The sequence below is a fragment of the Lathamus discolor genome, chromosome 2, assembly GCF_037157495.1.
Source record: "Lathamus discolor isolate bLatDis1 chromosome 2, bLatDis1.hap1, whole genome shotgun sequence".
Classification (NCBI taxonomy): domain Eukaryota; kingdom Metazoa; phylum Chordata; class Aves; order Psittaciformes; family Psittacidae; genus Lathamus; species Lathamus discolor.
In genome coordinates, this window is record NC_088885.1 from 139,579,139 (window position 1) to 139,607,006 (window position 27,868).

The 27,868-nt window shown below is 41.9% G+C and overlaps 1 protein-coding gene across 1 annotated transcript; it reads right to left on the reverse strand.

Moving 5' to 3' along the window:
* Window positions 1-1,663: 1,663 nt before the first annotated feature.
* On the reverse strand, window positions 1,664-27,842 carry AZIN1 (antizyme inhibitor 1). The gene is made up of 12 exons (XM_065668738.1): window positions 27,537-27,842; window positions 21,717-21,854; window positions 14,006-14,203; window positions 11,814-11,987; window positions 11,358-11,530; window positions 8,051-8,185; window positions 6,359-6,440; window positions 5,224-5,298; window positions 4,034-4,199; window positions 3,367-3,485; window positions 2,933-3,147; window positions 1,664-2,337 (listed from the first exon to the last, which is right to left on the reverse strand). The coding sequence occupies exons 3-12, from the start codon at window positions 14,105-14,107 to the stop codon at window positions 2,226-2,228; spliced, it is 1,353 nt and encodes a 450-aa protein (XP_065524810.1). The 5' UTR covers window positions 14,108-14,203; window positions 21,717-21,854; window positions 27,537-27,842; the 3' UTR covers window positions 1,664-2,225.
* Between the last annotated feature and the right edge of the window lie 26 nt (window positions 27,843-27,868).

Sequence of the window (27,868 nt, forward strand, 5' to 3'; positions counted from 1 at the left end):
GGAATCCACACCACTCTCAGGCATGCAGAGCAGGCAGGCACCCCTGTGTCAGGCTCCCGGGGCATAGTCCCAAAGCCCTGGGTTAAAGAGATCCTCATTGCCTGCTCTCAATTCCAGCACTACCAGCTCCTAGCACAGCCTGCAGGCCACAGAGTATACATGAAGAGGTGCAACAGCCCATAATGAATCCAGGGCACCTGCTTTTATTCTGACCAACCTAAGGCAGCTGTGTAGTGGCTTAGGCATATGAGAACACAGAATCATGCTCTCCTGCTCCCAAGGGATAACTGGCACCACCAGTGACATGCTTTCTTGGGTTGCAGCTTTGGGTCTTCCTTTGGAAACTGGCACCCCCAGGCTCCCTTAGTTCCAAGCACTATATAGAAACCAATTTACATTTTTCAAGTAAAACACTGCACAACAATTCCAATATGAACAGCAACTTGTGCAAATCAAATCGAAATACAAACTGTGTTCAAACTCCAGGCTGTTTTTAATAGCCAACTGCCTTCAAGTACAGTGACTTTTCCTTCTCTGACCACCCTATCAATCCTGCTAAATTATCTTAGGCAGCTTGCTTGTATTTAACCAAAAACCATGCAGCAGTCCCTGTTGTTTTGTCTAGAATGAGACCTCAACTGGTAGACAAGCACATATCACTTCTTGAAACGTGGGTATGGCTGGCAACTTTAAAGGAAAAACCAATACCACAGAGCTTTCCCACTATCACTATTTACTCCCTTTCCTACATTGACATTTAATTCCAGTAGAAATTTTTAGGCTGCATCTTCAACACAGAAGCCCTTTTGTACCTCTTTTAGCTGGCCTGTAAAACTGTTCTGATAAGTCTAAATTGAGACTCTTCACTTTCAAGTTCCCACCAGCTGGCACTCATGTAAAATAATACATTTGCAACCACCCAAAGGTAGAAATGTTACCTCCAACTGAAGTGTTTAGAAAGCCTCCTCTACTGCAGGATCCAGAGCTTACTGCATTTCGAAGCCCTGACAGCCCTTCTCCTCCTTCCCACAATTTGCAAGTGGGGAAATTGAAATGAAAAAGAACTCGAGAAAATCAGGAGGCTCCAGTAACAAATCAAAGTTCTAAACTGTGTCAGCAGTCCAGTTACTCACTGCAGTTGGCACCTGCACTTCTAGTGGTGTGCTTTACCTTTCCTTTGCGGAGGTAATGCTTGCGTCGAGTGCAAGAGAGTGCTGAAGACTGGTGTAGCCCTTCTCTTCTGGGTCAGCACTGTACAGAATGAGCCAAAGTCTGAAGCCATTAGAAAGGAAAAAACAGAGCTAAAGGGTCTGTGCCAACCTGCAGAGCTGGACTAACCCATGCTGCCTTGGGGACACTACTTGTGGGCTGGCTAAGAGCACCGCTCCTGTGTACACATGTCTAGTGCAGGTTTGCTGTTTGGTGTTCAGACCTGAACCCAGTGTCCCACACTAAAAGCACAAGACAAGTGACCTGTTTGCCTTCTGGGAACTTGTACGACTTTCACTTCATGCAGGTTTAATCAACCTCCATTTTTTTCAGTTTAATACAAAGCTGAAATAAGGGACTAGACCGCAGAAGGCTTCTCAAAGCACTCCTGCTACATCTGTTGTGTAGCTGCCTCTTCTGCCTAGCCCCTCCCAAAGTTAGCCTTGAAAAACAGTAAAATCTACATAAAGTTTTATTGCAGTCATACAGGGGGTACATCAAGGGTCAAATACAACAAATACTATGATGCAATTTTACATTTATTAAACTACAGTTCAAAGCACAAATTTACACATTCTAAATACACTAAACATCTAATGAATTCACACTGGTCTCCCACTGACATTTGATATATCTGGGCGAAAGACAATAACTTTACAAGACTTTTCTAACAGGAATCCTTAGTATAAAAACTGTGTACTTGTATGTAAACTGTTGAAGAACCCAAGTGATGGGTTTCCATCTCCACTAAGTCATCCATTTTGTTGCATATTTAAACGCTCAGGGGTTGAATGAACTTGATTTTAAATTTGGACACCATTATCTAACCCTCCCACCCCCCGTGAATTGTAGCTGTAGCTTGTTTTGCCTGGTCCCCATTAGCTATTATTAATTTTTTTCAAGTTTTGAAGAGAATTAATTGAATTCAAGATTGTTCCATTTCTTCCACACTGGAATGTTGACCAGACAAACTACAGACTTGCAACTGCAGGTCTAAATGAAGCGTTAATGCCTGTTTAAGCTGCAGTGGAAAAGCGGTCTTCTGGGCTCAGCTGAATGCATGAAGGCACAAAGAAGAAGTTCTTCATCAATGTGTCTGAAGCAATTCCAGCATCTTGCATCTCATCCCTGCAGCAGACAATGGTGAGAGTTGTAATAACATGTTATCATGTACAATTTCATATCAGAAGCATTAGAAGTCTGCTGCACAGGGCAGGTTGGCCCCGGTCTCAGCAGCAGGGACAGTCAGCCATGCTTGGCAGGCACAGGAAGGCCACAATTGCCCTGGCAGAAGCACAGGGCTCTGGCTGCCTCGGTATTAGAACAGGCTCCCTAACTCTCAGCATCTCCACAACAGCTCACTGCCCTTCCTGCCTACAATGATGGTGCTAACAGTGTACACAAGTTGCAGTTACCAGTATTAGGAAAGCTCAGATGTCAAACAGTAAAAGGCTTGACAATTACCACTGTGCTCACAGTTGACACTAGGTATTTTGCTTTCCCTTGTCAACCTTGAAGTGAAGCAGGCATGGTATCGCAGCTCTTCAGTCTAAGCAAAGTCTGACAGCAGTAAGAAGCCGAACACCCATGAACTAAAAAGGCACCTTTTCTTGTACTCGGTTCCGTCTTCCTGTATTCACCATCAAATATAATTTACATTTGGCTGTAAGCATACCTGCTGGAAGTGAAAACAATCTTGCTACTATCACAACAATTTCCTTACCAGTCACTGAAAGACATCATGTAGTAAATCAGTGGCCTTTGATAGTCGTTAAAGGTAGACTGTTCACCTAAGGTACCAGAACCCATGTTATCAAAGATCAGCCAATCTCCAACGCTCAACTCGGGAAGAAGACAGTTTTCCACAATTTGATCAAGCTCATCACAGGATGGACCCCAAAGGCTGCTTGCAAACAGAGGCTCATCTTCCTTGTATTTCTGTATGGGAATGATCCAGGTAATTCAGGCTTCAGTTTATTAAATAAGAAAATTTTCAGATATACTTAAGGATAATTTTATAAATAATAGTATATTACTACAATATAATATATAATATTATCGTAATAGTGTAAGTAATTCTATAGATATAAAGAGTTAAATATACAACAAAATATAAGGCTAGTAAGGACTACCTCTGAAGAATACAGAAGGACTCACCTTGTGAACCTCTGGGATAGTATTCAGTTTCTCAGACAATTTACTTGCAAAAGAACCATAAACACCATCATTTATGTAATACGTAAATACTGGTTCATCATCATTCCTGGTTTGCTCCACTGGAAGTAAAAAAGAAGTGGTCTTGCATGCATTTTTGGTCACAAGTACTCCTTTTGCAATCTAACTTAAGTCAACTGCTTTTCCTGACAAGGGGGTTTCGTGTATACTGGAATGGGAGAATTACGAGCAGAGTAATCTGTGTGAGACCAGATTATAAATTCAGTTACAGCATTAAGCGTGAGGTTTAATAACATGAACACGGTCACCAATAATCAGTTAAAAACATAAACCCATTTTTTCTCCTGTAGCACAGAAGTGGCTGTCTCTATGTTCTTCTAACACAGAACCTCCTAATACATTTTGTAAAGCACCCAAATATAGGTTTAACTATTGAGAAGTCAAACCTAGCAAGGAAACAAGTGTTACATAAATGTAATGAAGAAAGTGACATTTACAGATAAGGTATGGTCAGAACCCCAAAGGCAGATTATAGTGCAAATGTAAGGGAATGAATTAAATATGCATTAAGACAAACTAGTCCAACCTGACTAGAAGAGGCCAATTCTGTACTGATTCATAACATGTAGAAGATAAATATGACCCTTACCTCCAGAAGGAAGAAGTTTATCATACTCAACAGTCTTCTTTGCAATGATGTTAACTGCCAGTGTAAATGCAGATGAAACGTAGTAACACCCGGGCTCTGCAATCACATTAACACCAGATTCCTTAGGAAAGTAGACATCCAGCAATGGCCTGATGATGTGATTAACCTAGAAGTGGAAGTCAAAAGTAAGACCAAAGAAACTCAGTTTACTTATGTATCACACACACACGTTCAGTCAGCAACAGTTCTAGTAAGCACACCACAGGCCTGTGCTGTTCCTCTCTTCTGAGAGATGCTCTCAGCATGGGTCCAGAATTTATGGAAGTGTTTGAAAAATGGGTCATTCTGCTCAACACTGAGCACCATGAACCCAAGTACTGCACAGGCCCTCCTCGCAGACGAAGTGCGAGCTGTGGTACACACAGAACTCCACAACTAATTGTGAAGTTTGTCCAGCACAACAGGTAGTGCAAAATCACATAGTAATCCATAAGAACAAGGAAAGGGCCCTTCTCCAATCAGTTCTGAATATTGTTATATTAGAACAGAATTATTTCATATTGATGCTCGAACCCTAAAACAGATATTTGAAGATTAACAAGCGTTCTGGATAAGTAACAGAGCAGTTAAAACTAAGAAAGAAAAGCCCTGTTTGATGTTAATAACTTTTCACTGAATCATTTTTGCTGTCCTACACTCGAGGAGTTTGTCTTGAAGACAACATGACAGTGTAAACAGGCTATTGTTTTATGTGTCACTGCATACTAGCAGCTCCCATTTAGGCCAAAGCAAGCCAAAGGCTAGCCAAAGTAAACTACCAGCAACTTTCGTACAGCAGCAATACAGTTTTGATCTAAAGCATGATAAGCAACCCTGGCCCAAACCACAAAACAAGGTAACCAGTTGGACAACAACAGTTAGCTGCCAAAGATGTTGAATTGTTAAAGTGGCTTACGGTAGTAATTTAAATGTGACATGTTCAAGTCAGCATTCACCCACTGTGAACAGGGACCTCCAACAACTGATTTCACTACCCATGATAAGGAATATAAATCCAACTATTAGGATCTCATGAACTGGAACATAGAATTTAGACTAGGTTTCAGCTATCAATGTTAGTTGCAGTTTGAAGGTTAAACACTTAAACTTCCTAAATAAAAATGAGTTCCAACTTCCAATACATCACGTACCTCTTCCAGCTGAAGTTCTGAACCTGTGAAGCCCCCACCAATATCCAACATGTTCATCTTAAAGCCAAATTCTTCCTAAAATGCATAGGCAGAACATAAGTACACAGACAACTACAACTGTAAAAACACTCTTTTACTGTTCCTTACTGTGGTTGTTTTCTAGGTATTTATACTTTTGAATAGAGTACATCTAATGAGGGAGTAACAGCATCATAAAAATTAGGACAGCTCCATTAAACCTGGTAGTGACAGCACTGGGATGTCAGCAGAGGCTGGCTGCACAATTCTCAAGTCCCACAGCAACATCAGCTCCCATATTGTGGCATTTGTTATATTCAGACAGTATTTGCTGAGCAGGGTGGGACATTCTGACAAAAGATGTTTTAGAAATTTACGAATATGTCTAATGCAAGTCTTTGGAAAGTGCTGATGTGACAAAACTGCTGCAATGAAACTGCACAAAGATCAATGAGAACTTCAGTTGTGTTGTGTGTCACCAGTCACAGCTAATGCACCAAACTGCAGTAACAAGGGTAAAGACTTGCAGTTTTCTCCATTTAGGTTATAAGCTGCTCAGAGGAAGACACATGCTCAGAGAAGGGATTTCTGAATTTTGCAATGCAAGAAATACACATAGAACATAAGACTCACAGAGTCATCTGAAGCACCCAATAAATCCATTCCTTTCCATCCAAATTTGGATAGCCCACCACCAACATAACCCTTTTATTCCTTACGATGCTTAGTTATTGATCTGAGATTACATACACCAAATTAGTGGTTATATCACGATAAATACCAGTGTACAAATCCTTAGTAGTATAACTTGAAAATGTCAACTGTGTATTTGCAGAACTGAGATTTGAATTTGAAAATCTTTTAACAAAAGTGGGAAACTAACTTTTTATTACGAAGCAGCATACAAGGCTACTGCCTGTCAGTGGGACAGTATTCATTAACCTTTGTCCACAACTAGGGTTATGAAGTTAGTTTCACCTCTACCACGTCTCACAATATAGTACTTAGTCCCTCACTAGAACTTCCTTTTCCTAACACTGATATATTTTGGAAATAATAACTAGAACAGAATGGATCCTCGACTGCAGCAATTGCATATGTGTATGCATCTACTTACAGCCATGTCAAACACACACCGAGCATCAGAGATAGCATGAATGTACATTTGCAGTTCCTTGCAAGAGCCTGAAACATGAAATCTGAAATAAATAAAACCTCAGTTAGTACACTGAATATTGCAGCTTTCAGACCAAGCAAACTGTTTCACCATCTAAAACAGCAATGGAAGCAATTCATTCCCAAGTGGCTCAAGGCAAGCTTAGATGATAATACAGTAACTGCGCAAAGAATAAACTCACAAGATTAACACCTCCTAACCACTGGACTTGCTGTTGATGTAAAGAATGTCCTACAATATTCTCATCTTTGAAAGGCTGAGTAAGTGTTATTTCTTAGAGTTCACTATCAAAGTGGTTAAGATTTGTTCTTCAGTGGCTGCCAATGTTAATACAGTATGTGTGCAATCTCCCCTCTCTTAACCTACTTTCTACTGCATTGCCTGTATACTCTCTCTCCTAGGCTATCCAGTTTTCTTCTCCAAGCTAGGGCTGTCCTGTTCACACTATTTAGTCTCTCCAGCATTCAGGAGAGGGTGAGTTATGCCCCACTGCCATCCTATTCTGAATCCTCTTCACCCAGCCCAGGTCCTTATTCCACAGCAAGGCCCAACAGTGTGGTGAGCATGTCATCAGAAGCAGTACTGATGCCTCCCACAAGCTCCTGAATCTCCTCTGGTTCCTTGTCCAGAAGGTTTATGTACTGCCATAATGCTGGTAGTAACTGAGGTGCTAAAACAAGTGCTAACATTCCAATGGGCTTCCTAAAGACTAGTATGATCTGCTGGCTCTGGACAGAGAGTACGCACACCCATCTGAGCCACAATACCCTCTACTCCAGGTCCATGGCAATGCCATTTTGAGGCAAAGGTCACTTTTTAAGCTTACTTGTTTTTAAAACTTTATAGTACATTTATGCTTTAACATCAGTTTAAAGAATTGTTTTGATATAAATCTGTCTGAAATCCTCAAAACCTGGGTTTCATTTTGAACACTTTTTATTGTCTTGATAACCCACCCTCTTTTACTTGTTTGGTTGCTTTCTTAGAACACTCATGAGCACATGATACATTAGTAGCTGAAGGCAGACAGAACAAAGACTTTAACAGACATTTTACTTCCATATAATAAAATCTTTATCAAACTTTAAAGTATCACAGATCACTTAGAAGCTCTCTGAACACCAGGATACATTCCTGCCATCTGCAAGTCAAAAACTTGGAGGTGAGTACTTTTTCTTGATATGATCAGAGTGACGTAGGACCTAACTCTTAGAAAATCCAAGCCTACATTCATCTCAAAGTCTGTCCAAACTATTCCATGCTATACTGGCACTTAAGTATTATGCTGCTTGTTGTGTGAAAAATGCAGATCAAATTACCACAGCAGTTCAAGAATATGGTTAGAAAAGAGAAGTTTCTAAACTTCACTTTTATGCTGACAGGAGAATTCCTGATATTCTATTTCGAATTGCTTTGATATCTGTGATAATTACTTTGTTTCATGCTAGTTTTTGCTTGTATATTAGCACTCTACTTGCAAACAAAAGCTCATGATCCAAAAGCTTCATGGTTTTATTCTTTTTTACCCTGTATAATAGTGCCAAAGGGGGAAAAAGTTCTTTTGTATTCTGCACCTTGAATTCATCATACAAACATCTGCTCAGCCAAGCAGAGAACAATAAAGTTACTCACTTGACACCAACTATTTGGACTCCCAACTCCTTAGCACATTCCATGAGGTGCCTACAGTTCTTCAGGGTGGTGCCAAACTTCATATTCATCTCCTCATCAGCAGTAATGTCTTCTGTGGCAATGTGCAGTAAGAGCCTAAGAGAAGGGGAAGATGATTGGGGCAGTTGGTTTACATCATCAGCACATGTGAAGCCTGAAGACTGTCAGATCAGAAGTGTGTTGATTATGTTGTCAGTACTCCAGCTCCATCGATGGATGAGTCAAACCTAATAAAAACAATCCTGTACAGAGAAAAAACTAGCAATTAGGGGCTAAAACATGGAGCCAACAAGGACAAGGGATTTCGAAATGCAGCAACTAAGACTCTTTTGCAGCAGCAAGAGTCTGTTGAGTGCTGTAATAAAAGAGAATGTTACCTTCTATAAAGTATACTTCCTCATAAAACTGTTAAGACTGTAATAATGCTTTTCTCATCTGTCCTCCTCCTTCCTAGCCCAAAGGAGAGCGCGGAGATTCCCCTTCAGGCAGTCAGGTATGAGGTTTGGTTAAACTCAGCAGAGGGCACCTGGCTGACACACTGAAAGTACACCTTGGCCACATCCTTCCACCTCCCGCCTGGCTGAGCACATGGGGATTGGGTGGGAGCATCAGCCTGTCCCCTGCTCCTTCTGCAAGGACACTTGTGGAGCAGGAAGGCACCAAGTACCATCTTTTACAGCCTTATGCAGTGAGACTGCTACGCTGGCCTAACAGCTACCTTGACTTCTAAAAGCCCTTTCCAAACACCATGATGTTTTTAAAATTCATTTGGCAAAAAGCAAACAAAGCAATCTTAAGTTCTCACACAGGCTGCCCAGCAATCCTGCTGAGTTTAACTTATACCACTTCATCTTGAGAAACTGACAGCCTCCCTGCGCTTCCCCACTAGCACAGACAATTCTGTTCAAAGCTGTAGTCAGTGTCTTGTAAAACACTTTTGAAAAGTGCTACATGTAACAAGAAAACAGAAGTGTCAGAAGTTAAACTCTAGAATGTAAAAAAAAAAAAAAAACCAACCCCCAAACAACCCAAATAAAACAACACTCCCTCCAAAAAAGAGAAAACCCAAATACATAAATACTGTGGTTTATAACCTCACATTATGATTAGACAAAACCATTCCTTAAAGACACCTAATGTTATGTTTTATTGATGAGGTTTTATGGCACCGTTATAAGTGAGTCGAGATACTTTTCTTGTGCAAACCACCAAAAAAGTAAATCTGAATCTTAGTAGGATTCTTCTTCCGAGGTTTCAGCAGTTAGCGCAGAGCTAGAGCATGATGTGTGTGTTTGCGGTTTTTATTTTTAAGGAAGCATTGATACTTCAACAACCATGCCTCTACTAGAGCTCTCAGTACCCCAGCAACCTCAGTAGTTTATTTTTGTCTGAAAAAGCCAAATATGAAGAAATTAAAGACTTTTGAGATTTCGTGTCTTTCTTTAAAAAAAGAAATGGCAGTCATTTAACTTCCTAAGACTCCCAAAGGCATAAAACTCAATTATAAAAAGAGACCCACCCATTACTAAGTTCAGTGCAGAAAGTTACAAGTGTTTTCAGAAAACGAGAAGGAAAATTACAGCTAAGCAGGATTTCCTCAGGCAAAGCACAATTAGATTCATCTACAAAAAGCCAACCTAGCTGTAACAACCACACACGGGAAGAACAAGGCTCTGTGAAGGCTCTGACTTTTTGAGACTACGACCAAGGAAAAGAAAGAAGAAAATTCATAGCTGTCACTTCAGCAAAGTGTTAATGACCCAAGTAAGAGAATTGTAATAAAACAAGCAAAGAAACCTCTCCCCAGTAGGAGAGCTGGAGATTGGGTTTCTATAAAATTTCGATGGCAAATGGCAGAAACTGAGTTTCTTGTCCTTGGTAAACAGGAACTTTTTCAAATACTAGATTACAGGATCCTTGAAAAGTAGTAACAAGTTCATGTTGGTTTTCTCCAGCTCAAACTCCTTCATTCTCTTTCCCTGCTTTACAATTTCTCTGGCTCGAGAAAAATCTGCATCTTAACGTCTGCTGTGGATGTTACAACATCCAAAGAGGCTGTTACAGAACTAACTCAGCGTAAAACTTAACAAAACACTGAAAACACCAGTGATGACTGGTAGAACACTAGTGACATTAGGGACAGCTTTAGCATTACTAAACCTTCCAGATGCATGGAGGATGTCAAGGCCAGCATTTGACACAACATTCTTTGCACAGGAAGTACTTCCCAGTACGCAAAGCGCCAACGGGCTTCCATGAGGATGGAGTGTAATCACTAGTAATGATAATATTAACTCTTGAAGTAGTCTGAAGAGTAATAGTAAAAAAACAATCTAGGTGGGTTAAGCAGTCTCCAGATACCAAGCTTGGTTGAATCTTCCCAATTCTACAACTACAGCCCCAGTTTTGGGAGAAGACATGACACTTTAAGGACCATCTAGAACCAAGGCCTTTGTAAAGGATGTCAGGAATTCAGTTTCTTGGTGCACTCTGATGGCATTTGTGGGATATCCCATTAATCACTGGAAAGCAGTGCAACATTCACTTAGGCACTGACTCCACATTTCTTACAGGTGTAGCCACAGCCAAAATATTCACATATGAGAGACCTGATGCTCAATGACACAAGTGCCTGTCAGTCCAAAAGAGACAGGATGCATTGGCAGAAATACAGTTCCCATATTTAACCAGAACATCAGCTTTGATCACTTCCCCACAGAAAGCACCTCGGCCAATACTGAAGTGACTGAAACCAGAACTGGACTCAAATATCTCACTGTTTAATGGTGGGAAAATATCTGTAGGTGTATTTAATACACCTGCAGAGCGTGCCCAAGCCCAATAGGTCCCAGTGCACATGCTCATTTGCTGACAGTCTCAACCTTAACTTCAGCTGAAGCCACCAATACCCAGACTACCCTGAAAGAAAACACTGAAGCCACAACAGAGCAGGAAGATGTACTTGCAGATGATGAGGTGCCAGACTTCTGAACTTTTATGACTGAAACCTTTACCTGAAGATTGCCCTATGAAAAAAAAACATGCAATATTTCTCCCAAAACAAGGGCTTTACTATCATATTAGGAACCCAGTAGAGAAAAAGTTGCAAAAAAGCTATCTTCAAAGGAGACAGAGAGAAGAGCAAATAGACAGAAGTGAACTGTATTAAAGAAGTCATGTACCTTGCTTACAACTCCAACCACCCAGAATACAGGCAAAATTATGTTTCCCCCCACATAAGCAGCAAAGCCAGAATTTCAACACTTACTTAGCATTTGGATGGTTACGTGAAATTTTCTTCAGCTCAGTATCATTGTCACAAGTCATGATGTTTATCCCAGCTTTTGCTGCATACTTTATCTGAGAAGCTTGCTTGCAAGGATTTGTATATATTATGTTCTCAGGAGAAATGCCCAGGTCTTGTACCAATGCCATCTCAGACTGAAAAACAGGAGCATACCAGAGCAGGAGCATTTGACACAGTCCAGTGCACCATACTCACTGAATCTTTATTAGATATACTAAGTTGTAAAATACGCTAAAGAAAAAACTATCCACCCCTTCTAGGGCAGAAGGATAGATTTTCTACAGGTAGTTACACGGAGTTCACCACTTAAGTTATACTATTTGTAACAATGACACTTAATAGTAAAAAGCTGTTTTTAAAACAGCAGACATATGGAAGAAAATCAGGCACACAGATACACAGACAAGAAAAACTTACTTTGCTGGAACATGCAAATCCAACGCCAAGGGTTCCCAAAATTTCGAGTACACCTGGAGTAGAATTGCATCTTACAGGATAAAATGGTTTTATTGGTGCCATCACATTCTGCCATTGTATGTTATTCTTTACAAGCTTTCCAAGATCACCAACATAAAATGCTCTTTTTCCAGTCTAAAAAAGGAAGAACAGGAAAATAAAATGTCTGAAATTATGGGTTTGTTGTCAAAACATAAACAACCCATGAAATAGTCTTAAAGACTTACATACATTTTTTCACCTTCTATTAACTTTTAGGTTTGACCTTGAACAACACTTTTGTTTTTAATTTCACCTAGCAATTTGAACTAGTTAAAAAACCAAAGAGGGAATACCTACCACTTCAGAGAACTTACAAATGTTTTTAGACAATATTCTGAGGTTCCTGAACAAAAGATACTACTTAAATGCCAAATGCTGATTTTCTCTAAGCACAGTATGTTACAAGTCTCGTCCAACTTTGTCATTTCAGAAGTCTGCAATTTTTTGAAGTATGAAAATCCACTGGGACAAAAGCTTCCACAGAATCAAAATTATTTATTATATAAGGAATAAATTCTAATGCACTGCCCCTTATTTTAACAAGTAGCTAATAGCTCATTTTACTGAAAATTTGTTTGATAGTATTTTAATTCAGGAAGTCAAGTTTGACACTGTTCTCCACAGGCTGTGAAGCACAAAGTTCAACCAGAATTTTAAGAACTAAACTCAGCATGTTAAGGCTGCAGAGTCAAGTACATAATCCTTAAAAAAATGCACACTTTTAGTTGTTAACAGCCCCCTTTGCGCATCTGCCACCATACTCTTTCTCAAGTCATGATGTAGATATAGTAGATTGAAATTCAAGCAGATGATTCTCTTTGTTTACAACGTGCACTCAGTAAAGTTCCTGTAAATGAAGGGCCTACTGTATAGCAAAGATCATCAAAAACAACCTAAATTAAGACTGTACATCAAATGTTAATTCTAACACTTGACTTTTGCAGATAAGAAACTAAATTGTGGCTTATTGTATACAATGTCTTTATTTCTGTTTAAAAAACACAAATAGAAATTCCATCGGGTGGAAGCATACTGACCCCCTGTACGGGTCACCAGCAGGAATGGGATCTGGAGCTTTAGATCCATGGCACAGGCCTCTACCCCTTGAGCTAAAGGAGTAAATGAAAGCAGCAGGAGGCAGCTATCCTCTGTGAGCCAGTCAGTGGTTGAAGACATGACATGTTGCCAGTAGTTTACCTATTTATTTGCTAGACAGAAAAAGAATATTAGGAATCAGGATTTGGGAACCCTACACTTGAGTTCAGAAGGCCATGGGATTTAGCTATTTGCTGTACTATAGTTGAGCACTGCTTTAACATTAGTTCCGATAAACCAAGGGAAAAGTTAACAACTCACAGGTATGGCACATTAAGGATACAGGATTTGCTTACTGAAACTTGTAAAGCTTACTCTTTGTACAACCTTGTCTATAAAACAAAGGCTACCACATCTTCTTGCCTCGTAAGAGGCGAGTGTAGCTTTATTCGATAAAACTAGTATTGTAATACATGGAACTATTTTAAGTTTCTTTCCAGTAGATTTCTAAACTGTGATAGGTTTAGCTTCTTGAAAACAAAAAAAGTAGCATCTCACAATATGCTTGTACCCATTTTCAGTGAAGAGAAGGGTCATGGGAAGACGCATAACCATACAATGATGAAGGACCACAGAAATGTTATACATGGCTTTAAACTGGCTCAGCATATATATTTGTCTAAATGTTGGTATATTTTTAGGGAAACAGAAAAATAAGTTTATCTCAGTGATACCCACTTGCCCAGTTCCAGGTTTCTAGTCTAAACCCCGCTGATCACAAAATCTCTCCAAACAATGAGGTAGGAACCTGTATCAGCAAGATTACTTTTCTGATGGCTAAATTCAGAGAGGTAACAATCACTGCCCAAATCTCCCCAAAAGAATTCAGCCCAAGGCAATCAAACAGCAAAAAATTAAAAGAGGAAATTACTTCATCAGGTGAGTTTTAGCAACTGTTCCTCTGTTGCTGTCAGGTCCGTGCTAGATACCTTTACCTTAAGTTTGAAAACTTGAGATAACTAAATGAGAAGATTTGGAAAACTTGTTAAAAAAAAAAAAAAACAAACAAAACTTACATGAGTGTGTTCATAAATACAGTTGTCAATAACATCTGCAAGAGTTGCTCCTTCATCCAACAGACCAATGGAGTAATTTGCATCCTCAAGAAATCCTTTCATCTCAGCCGTATTCCACAAAGCCGACAGTCATAAACCAAGAAACACAAGGGATGGGCTTCCAAGCCTTATATCCGGGTCCTTAAATTATGCAACAAACTGTAAAAGAAAACATAAAACAATGGGTAAGAGGCACAGAGCATACTATGCCACTACTTCAAAGTTAGAAAGAGTTTTTTACATCTGATGTACTACAAACAGTAACACACACACCCCCCAGAGCAAAGATTTCTTTTTCACTCTGCTCACCCTCCATTTGTCAGGGATAAGGACAGAGCAATTCTACTGAAGCCAAGAATAAAACAGAAGCTACATACTTTAAATCTGATACAAACTTAAAGACAAATAAGAAACCACTGATGCAAGGCTGCTCTTGAGAAGAATCCCAGAAGATCCGCACACTGATCTGTGCTGAGCTTATGCAAACTATGAAAATACTGCAAATGTAGCATACTTCTACAAACACCTCAGTTCAGCTATTCTTAAGTGTAGCCTCTTAAGTGACATTGGTATCCAAGTGTGCAACTAGAAAACTTATTTCTGCATTTGTTAAAGAAAACTTGAAGTTTATTGATTAAATATTAACATTGATATTTAAGACTCACATCTTCATGTTAACATTGCATTTCTTTGTTTAGATGCTAATTCATAACCATTGCCTTTATACATTGTATTTACTAGACATTTTGTTGTTCTGCTCGTAAGATCACCTACAATACTTGGAAGTCTTCACTTCAGTAAAGGTTAACAGAAAGATGTCACTAGCTAGAAGTAGTTTTAAAAGTGACAATCTCAGTAAGTGGTGTTAAAAGTAACAGTTATAACCCAGCCTTATTTGCATATTGTTTACCCTCAGACCTTTACTGCAAATCAGATGTTGTTTACAAGCAGTGGGCTCCAAAAGACAACCTGAATCAATGAAGTCCCTAGATAGAAAACATTATGAAATATACAGTCTTAAAATACAGATTAAATAGTTGGTCTCAAGTAAAAATCAGACAACAGAAAGACACAAACAGCTGACTGTACACATTCATCAGCCCTACTTGATGAATACAACAATCTGCAGTTTACATTCCATTACAGTTGCAGGTCTTGTTTAAAAGCAGTTTATTAGTTTATAGCAACCAACCGACCAGATTTCCTTTGTTTCAACTGTCACTTTATGACTAACACAACTGACCCAAACAAGCCAGCTATCCCCATTCCTTCCTTACACAAACACCCAAGACTCTTCAGTCTCTCAGCAGAAGTTGCATAGTATGTGTTAGCCTCACTAAGACTCTCAAAACAAGATAATTTTGGGTTCAAATAGTCACAAGTCCATGGTATTAACACTGTCTCGCGTTTCTTTCACCACCTCCTTAGAGTAAAAAATAAAATCCACAATTGGCAACATAAGTTTAACACTGTCAATAATATAAACAAAGTTACTTTTGCTCAAGCTAATACCGAGACAACTGAGCAGCAGTTGCTCCTGCTTGTCCTTACACAAGTAACAGGGAAAAGAGCCATGGGTTTTGCGGGCTTTCTGTGTAACTCAAGTATGCCACCTATGTTTCGTACAAGAAGCATTTACTGCCAGGTGAATTAACTCTGGCAGCAAGCATTTTCATTCTACCCAGAAGCTGAACGATAACAGACAAGTATGTTGGGTAAGACCATAACTTGTCTCACACATACAGTGAGTCATATGCTTATTTAAGCGAATTCTGAAGATTCAAAGCAACCATTAAAGAGCCAGATAATTATCACTGATGTAAGGATTTAAGTAAATTACAGTTATAAAGACAATGAATAGTGGTAGATACTGTAATAACCAGGAAAAATGTCTTCAGCCAGCCACATCCAAGTTTGTGAGCAACAGCTAAAACTCCTTAATAAAACCCACCAGCAAACAAAACACAAGCTTGTGAACCAAGTTTGAGTTGGAATCAGTGAAACAAGCATGAACACCACATCATGTTTCTGTAGTTACTGGCACCCTCTGAACAGGTACTTCATCAGTATCCTTGATTTGGCAGCTGATTAGCACAGAGTCCTCAACATGTTCACCTCCATAAAATATCCATAAATATCCAGGAGCAGAATACCAAAAAGGGTTTGGTTTGGGTATTTTTTTTTCCCTTGAAAAGAAAAGCTGCAGTGTTGTACTGAAAATTTGATCTGGAGTACTCAAAACACAAAGATCAAAAGAAGAAAAATCTAACAGCGAAGTTTAATTCTTTTAGAATAAATTTCTTTATGCTATGACTTAAACAGCCTAATGTTTAAGTTTTAAAAGCACTTTATGCATCCTCAAGCTTGCTGGCTGTGTTAATAAACACATTAAACTTCTCTTCTGTTGTCTTCTTTCAAGAAGAGCAACACCCAAAGAGAGGAGTAAGTAAACCAACCAGGGTGCACACACGCCAGAACAAAGTGATTTCCATGTTCAGCAGATTATTCAAATGTAGCAGATCCATCAACCAAAACCCACAAGTTTTTAATCCTTTTGTGACAGAGGGTGTTAAAATTTACAAGTTCATGCTGTGTTTACATATATAGCACCTTTAGGACACATCGAATCTGCCCTAGGACTTTAGAAAAAGTTCAACAAAAAGCAGCGGCAACATTTTGACACAGTAACTCTGTAGGGAATAAACTTCTATGATCCACTTCCTCTTTCCCCCTCCCATTCACGCCCAAGCAGTAAATACTGTAATATTTGCAACTGAACACAGGCTGGCAGATGCCTCATATCTGAGCTTCTTTCTATTATTTAGCCAAGTTGGACAAATGCTGCCTTTCTGATCATAAACTTGCAATTCCCTGACATTTTGTACAAACCCATTAAACAGCCTTAAGACAAAACTGAAGCATTTTAAGGATTTACTTACTATATATACATAAGGGTACCACTTAGATTTTTAACGTTTTGGTGGGTTTGGGCTTGTTTTGTACTACAAGCAACTTCCTACAACCTGAAGCACGCAGATTGCCAGGAGTCCCTTCCACTTAATGAACACCTCTGATGGATGTGCCTTGCTGAGAGGTCACAGCACTGAGCAGGTTTTTAGATTCAGGAGACACACCCCCCACTCCCCTGCAGGCTAATTGCTTGTGCCTCATATTTCAAGTGAAGAAGCTGGATCTAAACAACAGCTAGTCTTTTTTTACGAGTTTTGTTGTTCATCTAAGTTACAACAGAGTAGATTTAAGATTTTAAAGTACTCTTAGAATAATGCTTTTTTCACAGTTCATGACTGTGGTGTATATAGCTTTCAGAGATGGTGTAGGAGAATGCTTTTCCCCAAAAGCTACCCTTTATGGGGAGATCCTGAGTGGGAGACCTGCTTTAACAGAAGCATGGGAGAAGGCCTCTTTACCACTAACTACTCTCCAGAAACAACAAAAAGAACACTTATCTGGTAAATTAGCTTCTAGGAAGGTTATTTCCTAAAACAGCTTTCTTTTATAGTTCATTCATCCAAAGGTATCTTATGGTCAAGAGACAGAGATGAAAAGGAATATGCTAGTACAGACTTAACAAAATAGCTTGCAGCAAGCAAGAAGCAACCTAGTGTAACCTCACCCAGGCTGCTGAACAGCAACTGCTTTTTCTAAGCATGTCCACAGCACCTAAGCTTTTTCCTTTAGCAAAATTAATCTAATAAAGAAAAAACACTGTTTGTCCTTGGAGTCACAGCCCATTTCTCTCCAGTTTCTCCTGCTCTGGAAGAAATTACATCTTTTCAGTCTTGTTGAGAAGAAGATAGAACATTCTACAATGAGAAAACTGAAATTCTTACCAGCACTGCTACAACACCCCCAGAAAACAGTGCATACATAAGAAATGTTTCTTTAAGGGGGTAGATAACACCTGCAGAAGGATTTGGGATTGTGCTATAACCTTACTCTGTTCTGACTACCCCACCTCCCGAGGGAGGAGGAGAATCAATTATAAAGTTTGTGAAAGATCAAATTAATACAGACAGAAGGAAATTGAGAGGATGGTTTAAGACTTCTGTACCTGTAAGATGAGTCAAATCATTACAGTACAGAGTTCAGGTCTTGCTGGAAGTGCTGACTTGCTGCAAGTCATGATTTGACAGACTTAGTGTGGTAACACCACCCATTTTACCACCTGAAATATTAGTCGACACAATGCTCCAGGACATACATTTTAGGGCAAACAAAAGCTGTCAAGTGCTATGAGACTTCTATACAGGCATGCAATTGCTTTCTTTGAAGTAAGAGTTAGTTCCTCAGGCTCTTTAGGGTTTAACACAATGACTTCCCAGATGAAGAACTTGAAGATAAAAGCTTACATATTTAAACACAGCAATTACTGCAGAGAACAGAAGAGTAAAATAAAATGGAATAGAAGAAAATAAAATGCTCTGAAAAGTGACTAACGAAATGTGTGCTTGTTATATGCAAGCATCCATAACAAACAATTTTCAATGTTTTTCTTTACACTGTCAGCTTTACATATTGTTTGGCCTGAAAAAAAAAAAAAAACCCCACACCTTTGAGGTCTGGTTCTTTCATTAAAACTTCCTCTGCGAAGAACAATCTCTGCAAACTGAATGAGCTCCCAATAACATCTTTCAACTACTTGTCTTAAGGAAAATACTTACAATATTAATTATGCTGATGCAAAATCATGAAGAGGTCAAATACATTAATCTCGCATGCCTTAAAGTACTGAATCTTCAGGGGTAAAAAATAAAAATGTAGAAGCATTCTGTCACTAACATTGGCAATTAATTACAGAACAAGTAGACTAGAAGAGTAAAAACATGAGTCCTCTGTTTTCAGCACAGGAAATGACTATTTATAATGGGAGTATCTTTAATCCAAGGTGCCATTTCACCAACTTACATCCTTATCATTGTTAGCTGAATGCAGCCACTACCCAGCTGAAAATCCTGAAATAGGAGTCTTTATTCACAATGACAGTGGACATTTTGCATTACCCAGTTGCCTCTGAGGGTCATAGAGTACCTGTACAGCTCAAGTTAGTTGCATCCTACCATTCTCTCAGGCATATTCCACACAGTTAAATGTGCAATGTAACAAGTGCATCTCTGCTTAAGTGAGCAAGCAAAGGGGGCAGATAATAACAAATAATGCCCGATCTGATACTTTCTACAGCAGCCATGCCTTCAGGAACCTCCTTCTGTTTTCTTGAAGTTTGAATACATTATTCAAAGCCAATAAGCTAGTAAAGCTTACAAAAATGAGTGGTCCTGTAAGTGCATGGACAGTTCTGTGGTATTATCTCAGCACTTCTTCATGACAGTACGAGCAGCTACTTCCCTAACCTCTCACTTGCTTAGTCAATGATGGCCTCCCCATTGCTCTCCTGTACCCTCACTGCCACCCAGTCTCATCTAGACAAAGTCAAGAGAGACTTGAAGGCTATCCAGTCCAGATAACTACTGCTTCCACTAGAGTGGGAAAGGACTCATTAATAGATCAGATTCCCAATGGCAATTCCCTCAAATTTCTGATCAACCAGATGTGGCAATAAATAGAACAGATTTTAAACAGAGCATGATTTCAGGCCACAGCTGCCAGATTGCTCAGGAAGCCAGAGCCTGAAAAGACAGAACTAAATCCCATGTTCTCCCTTGGCCAGTGTAATACAAGAACAAAAACGGGAGGGAGAGAATTATAAAAAGGAGGCAAGTTCAGTGGGAATGTAAGTACCTCTTCAGACAGAAGATTTTTATTTGAGTTCCACTGGAACGTAAAAATTATTTTTAAAATCTCAATTGATTTTTTTTCCTCATTAAACCACTTTGCAAGCCAAACAGAACTCAAACTACCAATTAGCTGGCTAACTTACATCTTAGCTGTGTTTGAGGCAATTACCTGTGCTTCAGCACACTAAAACAGGTACTGACAGACACTCACAGACTACTGCTACACTACTACATTCAATACTGAGCTACTTACATTTGCTTACAGCATATTATTACTGAACACATAATAGATCCAAGCTCAAAATAACCACGCAGCTCATCTGAGCATTCAGCTACAAATACAGAAAATCCAGTGATATTTCCATTCTCGGATAAGCTATACCTTGCACTACTTGCCACAGCACATTTAGAGAAAAAACAACCTCAATGAAGGTAGCAGAACAGCCTTCTCCTTTAGGAGGAAAACTCTGGTCAAAGCCAAAATTCCTTCAGAACAGTTTTAGAAATTAAAATGCATTTATAGTGCCTTCAGATTTCCTACTTTATTAACTCCCTCCTCCTAACAATTCTGCCTTTTTTACCCTGTACTACTTTATTCCTTCTGAAGTGTAAAACATCATGCAGGAGTTCTACCCACATACAAGAGTGACCTGAACTCAAACTGCACAAGAGGAACATCTTTTTCTGACCTTTTGCTTATAAAAATCACGTGACACAAAATAACAGTGATATTCAGAGAATTTTCAGTGTCAACTGTATTCACTTGAACAGAGCAGTCATCTACATAGAACCAGATATATGTGGTTAATTCAGTAATTTTCAAGCAAAACAAAAAAGAACATAACCTCTGGAAATCAAGCTGGTTTATCATGATAAACCACATCTTTCCTTTACTGCAGTATTTTCAAAGAACAGACACCTATATTAAGTACCTTATTGGGAAACATACCAATGCAACCAGCATTTGGACTCTTTGTGGTCTTTAAAAGGTACCTGGCTCAGATGCACTTAAGCATTCTCATTCAAGTTTTACACTAAAAACCATTATATAATTTATAGGTACTAAGCCAAACAAAAATGCCTTCAGCTAGACAGGAAAAAAAAAAGTAATACTGTATAAAATCAACTTAACCCAGATAATATAAATGCATTTAAGGCTCTTGTTAAAACCACATAAAGCTATTGTTTCATGTTAACAGAATAGGATAACCACACACATTCCAGAGTTTTCTGTGCTCCTTAAGGCAGCTATGTGCACTCATTTGTTTTCAGTTATCATGGGTCTTGTTTCTCTTGAATAATTATTTGTCTCTTAAACATGCAAAGGCATTTAACTTGGTACACAATTTCCATCCAACACAATTCCACATTCTACTGTAGCTCGACTGCAACTATTTGTGGAAGTGGATACTAATTAGCAAATAATGGAGACAGGCATTTGGGAAGGCACACCCTCCATGATCAGCATTGCTTACTGTTTACAATAGCAGATCTTAACAATTTCAGCATAAAATACCCTAAGAAATCACACAGCAAATAATGATCTGATGTTAACAGTCATGCAGTGTCAATTCATGAATTCAGAATTATCACTGAGACTGAAGTTCTACCATTTTATTTTAGGATTTCTGCAGCAAACAGCCCTAATTCAGAAAAATAGCTATATAACAAAGTTTACTCAAGCATGTTTAAGTCTCCCAGAAATTCATCATATAACTCTGTTGAGAAAAGTATTATTTGAGTAAAAATTATAGACTCCACTTGAATGAAAGTCACACATAATATGCATGCCACTATTTTTAATTTTGATTGAAACATCAAGCCAGTTACCCTTGCTTACCAAAAAGCCAATACATGATGTTTGTATTTTTGGAAGAGCTTATCCTCCTGCATACAGATGAAAAGCAAAAGATACTTACATGGACAAGTTAGGAGATGGAACCCTACTATCATCAGCTAGGTTCCCAAGGTGGCTCAGCGTTGAAGTCGAACTGTTCTCTATAAAGCACTTCTCCTAAGCCCTCTGGATAGTTGTAAACTTGATCAGAGATTTTGCCCTGTGGGAGAAAATACACACAAAAATAAATTTCCCAGCAGAACAAAATAAAAGTTTTATCTTACAACATGTAAGAAACGCCTTTTCAGTAGTGCTTTTAAGGAGGCTTGCAACATCCCACCATGAAAGTTTATAATCACACAAAATGCTCAGTTTTCAAGAGTTCAGTGTGAACTCTGAGTAAGATCAAGTCAGACATATGAAGAACTGCTAAAACACATGAATTACACGCATGAAAGTGCTTGTTTGTACTTATCTTTCAAAGTCTGAATTGGAAGATTTTCAAAGAGCTGTACGTGAACCTGCTTTAGGGTAATATGCTTTAATACTGGACTACCCTCCAAGAAGCGTTTTTAACCCTGTAACCACTGTGTTTCTTTCCTTCCCCACTTCCTTCCTATTTTAGAATTCCATTGCCATGTTCTTTCTTCCTCTGCTGTGAATGAACACACCATGTGGGTGAAAAAGCTATGTGGGTGAAAAATACTGCTTTATATAGTGAAACTGAACACCATACAGACAAATCCAGAGACAAGCAAGACAGTGAAAAGAAAAACTTATGCTTGCCTTCAGGAATGAGGAAACATTTCAGCTGGCCCTTAAGGGCTATTACACACACCACCAAAGCAGCATTTTGAAGTACAAAGCTAGCTTGCTCAAATGAAGGTAAAACCTTCAGTACATTGTACTGTACTCAGAACAGCACAATGAACATAAAGAGCAGCCAAGAAAACATTAACCAGCCCTGTTGAGTAGTTATTCCTTATAAAAGGAACTGACATTTTCATGGAATTAAATACAGTACAGAACTGGTCATGTGTAAACCCACCATACAACGAAGTTTCTACAAAATCACTGTGGTTTATGGCATGAAATGTGGAATGTACCAACTACTGTAGAAATAAATCTTTGCTGCTCTTGCTATTTGAGACATGTGTTGTCTACAAAAAATGGCTTCTGGGAATCACCTAACCCAAATTATCATCGTTTTCAACTGCATTACAGTTAAGCAAGCTGCTGAAGTCTGTTTTTCCACTTGGTCTTGCTATTAGAAAACTAAATTAGGGTACTCTGTAAAACACTGAATTACAGAGTGAATGCAATTCCACAGAGCAATCTCTTCAGCTTTACCATATAAATTAGCATTTGGAAGCATATAACATTAAACCTCAGTGCTTCAAAATGAATTGAAATATTAAGGAATTTTGCCAGCTAGAATTAGTATAGAACAATGTTTTATCTTCCATTAAAGCAAGAAGTCAGTAATATTTAGTTCTCAGAGCATGCACACATTTAAAGTCAGCAAAACTTCCCTTTTGTAAAGTTAACTAGTAGCTCCTCTATTTTCTAGTGCTATTCTGATTATATGCAAGAACTCATACCAATTTTCCAGTGATTGGGAATTAAGTTTACCTTCCCAACAAAACAAGTTCTTAAAAACAGGTGCTTTCAGGGAGAGTGCAAGACCTTTAGTACGAAAATTTAAAAAGCCATGCTTCAGACAAATATCACTTCCAGCACTACTCCAGTAAATATTCTCACATGTCCCAAGAAGGAAGTGTGCAGTGAAAGTTCCTGTGGAGCTGGAATGAAATCTGATCATTTTCTGTAGCAACTGTCAACTATGAGCTGTGCCGAGTTCTAATTGCCCTTCAGAATTTCTTTTAAACAAGAACTATTTATCTGAAGGAGCTACATAAATGTATACAAAATAGCCTGACTGCCTTCTTTCATGTAGATTTGCCAATATTCAGAGAGGAAAACTGTACAATTTGAGCCTTTCCAATCATAGTGATTTTACTCTATAACCAGCACAAAGAGTTGGTTTGCTGTACTGCAACAGAGCAGGAGTACCATTTTAAGCAGAAGTGTGTTAGATGTCCATAACGTGAACAGACAAACCCAGTCTGAGAAAAATAGCTTATATGAGTGGCCACAATGCAGTGTTCATTGCTTAAGGGCCTTGAAGTAGTTATAAAAGCATTCTTGCTAAACAGTGAGCTTCGAGTTGCAGGAATAATCGACAAGGCAGCTTTGCCTTTTAATACTCAAGTGACACCTGTATGTATGTATTTATGTACCATCTATTAGTATACTCTACTAGCAGGTGCCTCAAGTTTAACAGCAGCTCGACCAGACATGCTGTACTTCGTACATGAATAGTAACAGTCCCCTGAGGAAGAAAACAACCTCCCAGTCACCCATAGCACGTAGTTTTGCTGGACCAACTGCATCCTGCAGCAAGCCCTAGGACCGCCACTCAGGGCCAGGCTTGCTCAGCTCCCCATGTCTGATGCAAACAGACCAGCAAAATTGGGCACTGATTAATTTCCTTTAAGAAACTCAACCACTCTATCTGTTTCTGAGGAGACACTTTAGTGACCCAAGATTGAAAGATTCATGAACCAAACCCTAAAAATCTAGCAATATTATGACCTTGCACATTTACACCAACTGACAGACTTGGAGGCACCAAAGTTACTCTAGTGCTCAAAAATTCCAGCTATTCTTCTGTTACAATAGGCCTTTTCCAAATAGTGGCCAGGGCATTATGGCAAGGGGGTCACCAAGGGAAAGCAGGTCCTGAAGGAAGCACAGGTCCCTGAGGAATTCTCCTATCAACCACACAACCGTTCCTGTGCTACATCAACAGTATTTTGAACTGAAATATGCCATTATATCCAAATTAGTCCATTACCCAATTAAGCCTCCCTTTCAGGAAGGGACAGTCTTAATTCCTTCCCAGAGCATTCTGTTTTCCTGTAATTGGAGGGATGGAATCGTTTCCAGACCGTACAGCACAGCATTGCTGCAAACACACCTGCACCAGCCTTCCAGCACAGAGAGACACAAGTCGCCTGCCTGGGGGGCAGGCTGCAGTGCTGAAAGGCAGTAAGCCCACCTCTTGCCTCCGATAAGACTGCCCCCATGGGAGAAACCTCATTGCTGTTTGCCACCAAACAACACCGTCCCCCTCCCCAAGGTCCTGTCAAGACCCCTCTTTTTCTGGGCTTTAACAAGCTTCCTCCCGAACTGAAGGCCCTGCGGGAGGGACAGGGGCAGCAGGACAGCCTAAAGAAGGCAAAGGCAGGAGCTCACCACAGCCTGAAGCACACGGGGAGGGGGCTGCCGTGGCGCAAGCATCAGCCACGGCGGCAGCAGCATTGTTCACACGGTGACAGGAAGGAAAGAACTGGACTGGACCAGTCCAGACTGGAACAAACCCCTCCTACCATCACCATTATTCACAACCCCCCACCTCCCCCCCAACACCGCTGCCTCACGCATTTATCCAGGAAAGAATAGCGGGCAAGTGCAGCTTCCTCAGAGCCAAAAATCCCACATCCAGGGTGAGGGCAGAAGTGTGGCAGCATTCCCACCCCCAACCCACCGCCATGCTGGAGCCACGCATCTGGCTGGGAGGGCCGGCAGGTCTAACTCGCTTTACTGGACACCACACGGTGTCTTCATTCGGGGTGGGTGGGGGGGGTACATTCCACTGGGACTACACGATCAAATCCCATTCAGCCAGAGGAGACTGCTGCAGAGGTCTGAAACACAGCGCTTCTCCTGCCTACTGCACGTGTTGGCTGTGCAGGATTTTGCACTGCAGGAGATACACTTCAAAAAGGCTCAAAAGATGATTTAAATTCACTTTCTTTCCTCCTCACCACAAAAGCTGGGTTCCCCCAGAGCTCTGGACGAGCCCATACTGCTGACTGGAAAAGACCTGCAGTGCTGTCTAGTAAGGAGTCATTACAGCATCCTTCTGGGCCATGCCAGCCACGTTCCTGTTTTTGCACTGTGCCCCTTACACATGGATGAGTCCCCTGCTCCCACACCATACTTCCAGCTCTCTTACAACCAGTAAACAGGCACCTCTGCTGACCTCTTACCAAAGAGGGAAAGGCACCACAGAAAGCACACACACAGGCTCAGGATACCCTGACATCCAAGTGCACGTTTTACACACACAGAGCCAGCAACTGAGCAGTGACTGGACCTTTTTCTCCATACTTTCTGAAAGCCACCAGTACACCAGTGGCTGACCAGACCCACAAGGACTGATGGAGGCAGCCAACCCAAAGAGGTTGAGGCTTAACAAAGAGACTTGCAGAAGGCCTGGCAGCACCAAACCTGCTGCTGCTACACTAACGCACTGACCAAGCGGAGAGGGAAACATGTGTCCTTGAGATGACCAGCAAACACCCACAGCAAAGGGGGACACACACGACTTCTAACAGGAGGGAAGGGTTCCACTTCCCATAGCCTGGAGGACCCCTGGCCCCATTGCATGAAGGCAATTTGCCCCGTCATCCCAGCACTCATCCCGGAAAGCGTCTCTTGTGCAATGCCCTCACCGCTTGTGTAGTGCCTTGACAGCTCACGCTGCTGTCCTGATCCACGGTGTGCTCCCCCGGTCCACCGTGCCGAAGGGAACGGGTGGGGCCTCGTGGGGGCACCGCTCAGGTGAGGGGCAAAGACAAGTGACAGCGGGAGCCCGGATGGATAGTCACGGTTACAGACACACAACATGGCCTCTGAGAAGCAGGCAAGGAGACGCCGCAGCCGTGCCACAAGCACTTCTCCAGCCTTTCTACCCCTGTCACCAGGCCAGCCCGGAAGCATGTCACACTGCTACTCGCCCCGGCCTCAAGGAGCATCCTGCGTGCGGGTGCACCCGAGAGGACGGGCTCTGCCGGGACCCGCATGGAGCTCCCGAGCCCGGCAGCTGCCACAGGGCATGGTGACGGCATGCCGAGGTCCGGAGCAGCCCCTCTCCTCGAGGGACCCAGGCGAAGACGCCCCTCGCCCGCTCCGCAGGAAGAGCCGCACTGCGAGAGCTACCAACGCCCGGGGGGAACGGCTGTCCCGCCGCGGGGCACTGCCCGGCTGCTGAGGGGGAAAGACACCGCACAGCCCCCCTCCGCAGGAATCCGCCATGTTAGGGCGGCCGCCGAGCCCCTTCTCCCCGCAGAGCCGGAGGCCCCGCCGCCTTCCCGTGCGCTGCGGGGCCGGAGAAGACGGAGGAGCACCGGTCTCAGCACAGCCCTCGCCCCGGCTCCCGGCCTCCTGCTCCCGCCTCGCCGCCTCTCTCGCGCAGGGCTGTCCGCCATGTTAGCGTGGCGGCCGCTGACCCCCTCCACCCGCCGCCACAGACACACTCTGGGGCACTGTGGACCCCAGCGGCCGTGTGCTCCCCCCGGGCGGCGGCCCCGCATCGCCCAGCGCCTCGCTGCGCGCCGGAGAAGAGGGGGAGCCTCGGCTCTGACTCATGCTGCCGCTCTCCATCTGCCGCCGCCGGTGGCAGCCGGTCTCGCCCCACGCCGCCGGGCGGAGAAAGGCCAGCAGGAGGAACCGGCCTCATCCCCATCCCCATCCCCCTCCCCGGGCGGTACCGCCACGGCGACCGGTGGCAGTGCTGCCCGCCGGCTGCCCCTCCCGGGTGCTGAGGCCACCGCTCCCATTCCCCGCCCTGCGCTTGGGGAACTATGGCCTGTCCCTCCCCAAGCCCCGGGGAGCGAAGAGCTCCTCCACTGCCTCCCGCCGCCGGTGTCAAAGGACGCCCCGGCCCGCTCCGGAGCTCAGGGCGGGCGTCACCGCCCCTTCCCTCCCTCCCTCCAGCCGTCTCCCCTCGCGGAGCGAGCCCCAGCCCGGCCGGGAGCCCGGCGGCAGTACTCACGTGAGATAACGGCCCGAAAGATTTGGTAAATCGTCTTCTCTTTTTAGGCGGAATTTTTAAAGAGGGATGTGGGAACCTACAGCAGAAATACAGGCGGCGGCAGCGGCGCCTTCCAGGGCCATAGGCTGCGGGGGCGACCGACTGGGGAAGCGCAGCGCAGCGCTCGGACGAGAGGGCACAGACACAGAGAGACAGAGCCGGAGCGGGCCGGGGGCGCGGGGCTGCTGCAGCTGGGCACAGAGGCGGGAGCGCGGCCACCAGGCTGCGGGGCGAGCGGCGGGGCGAGGAGAAGGGGACCGCCGCGGCAACGCTCTTATAGGGCGGGCGGGTGG

Coding starts and splice junctions, on each gene's coding strand:
- AZIN1 (XM_065668738.1), bottom strand. CDS start 14,107: ATGAAAGGATTTCTTGAGGATGCAAATTACTCCATTGGTCTGTTGGAT. Junction 8,186..11,357: donor CGTAACCATCCAAATGCTAA/GTAAGTGTTGAA, acceptor CCCTTCTCTTAG/GCTCTTACTGCACATTGCCA. Junction 6,441..8,050: donor GTCCAAATAGTTGGTGTCAA/GTGAGTAACTTT, acceptor TATTTATTTCAG/ATTTCATGTTTCAGGCTCTT.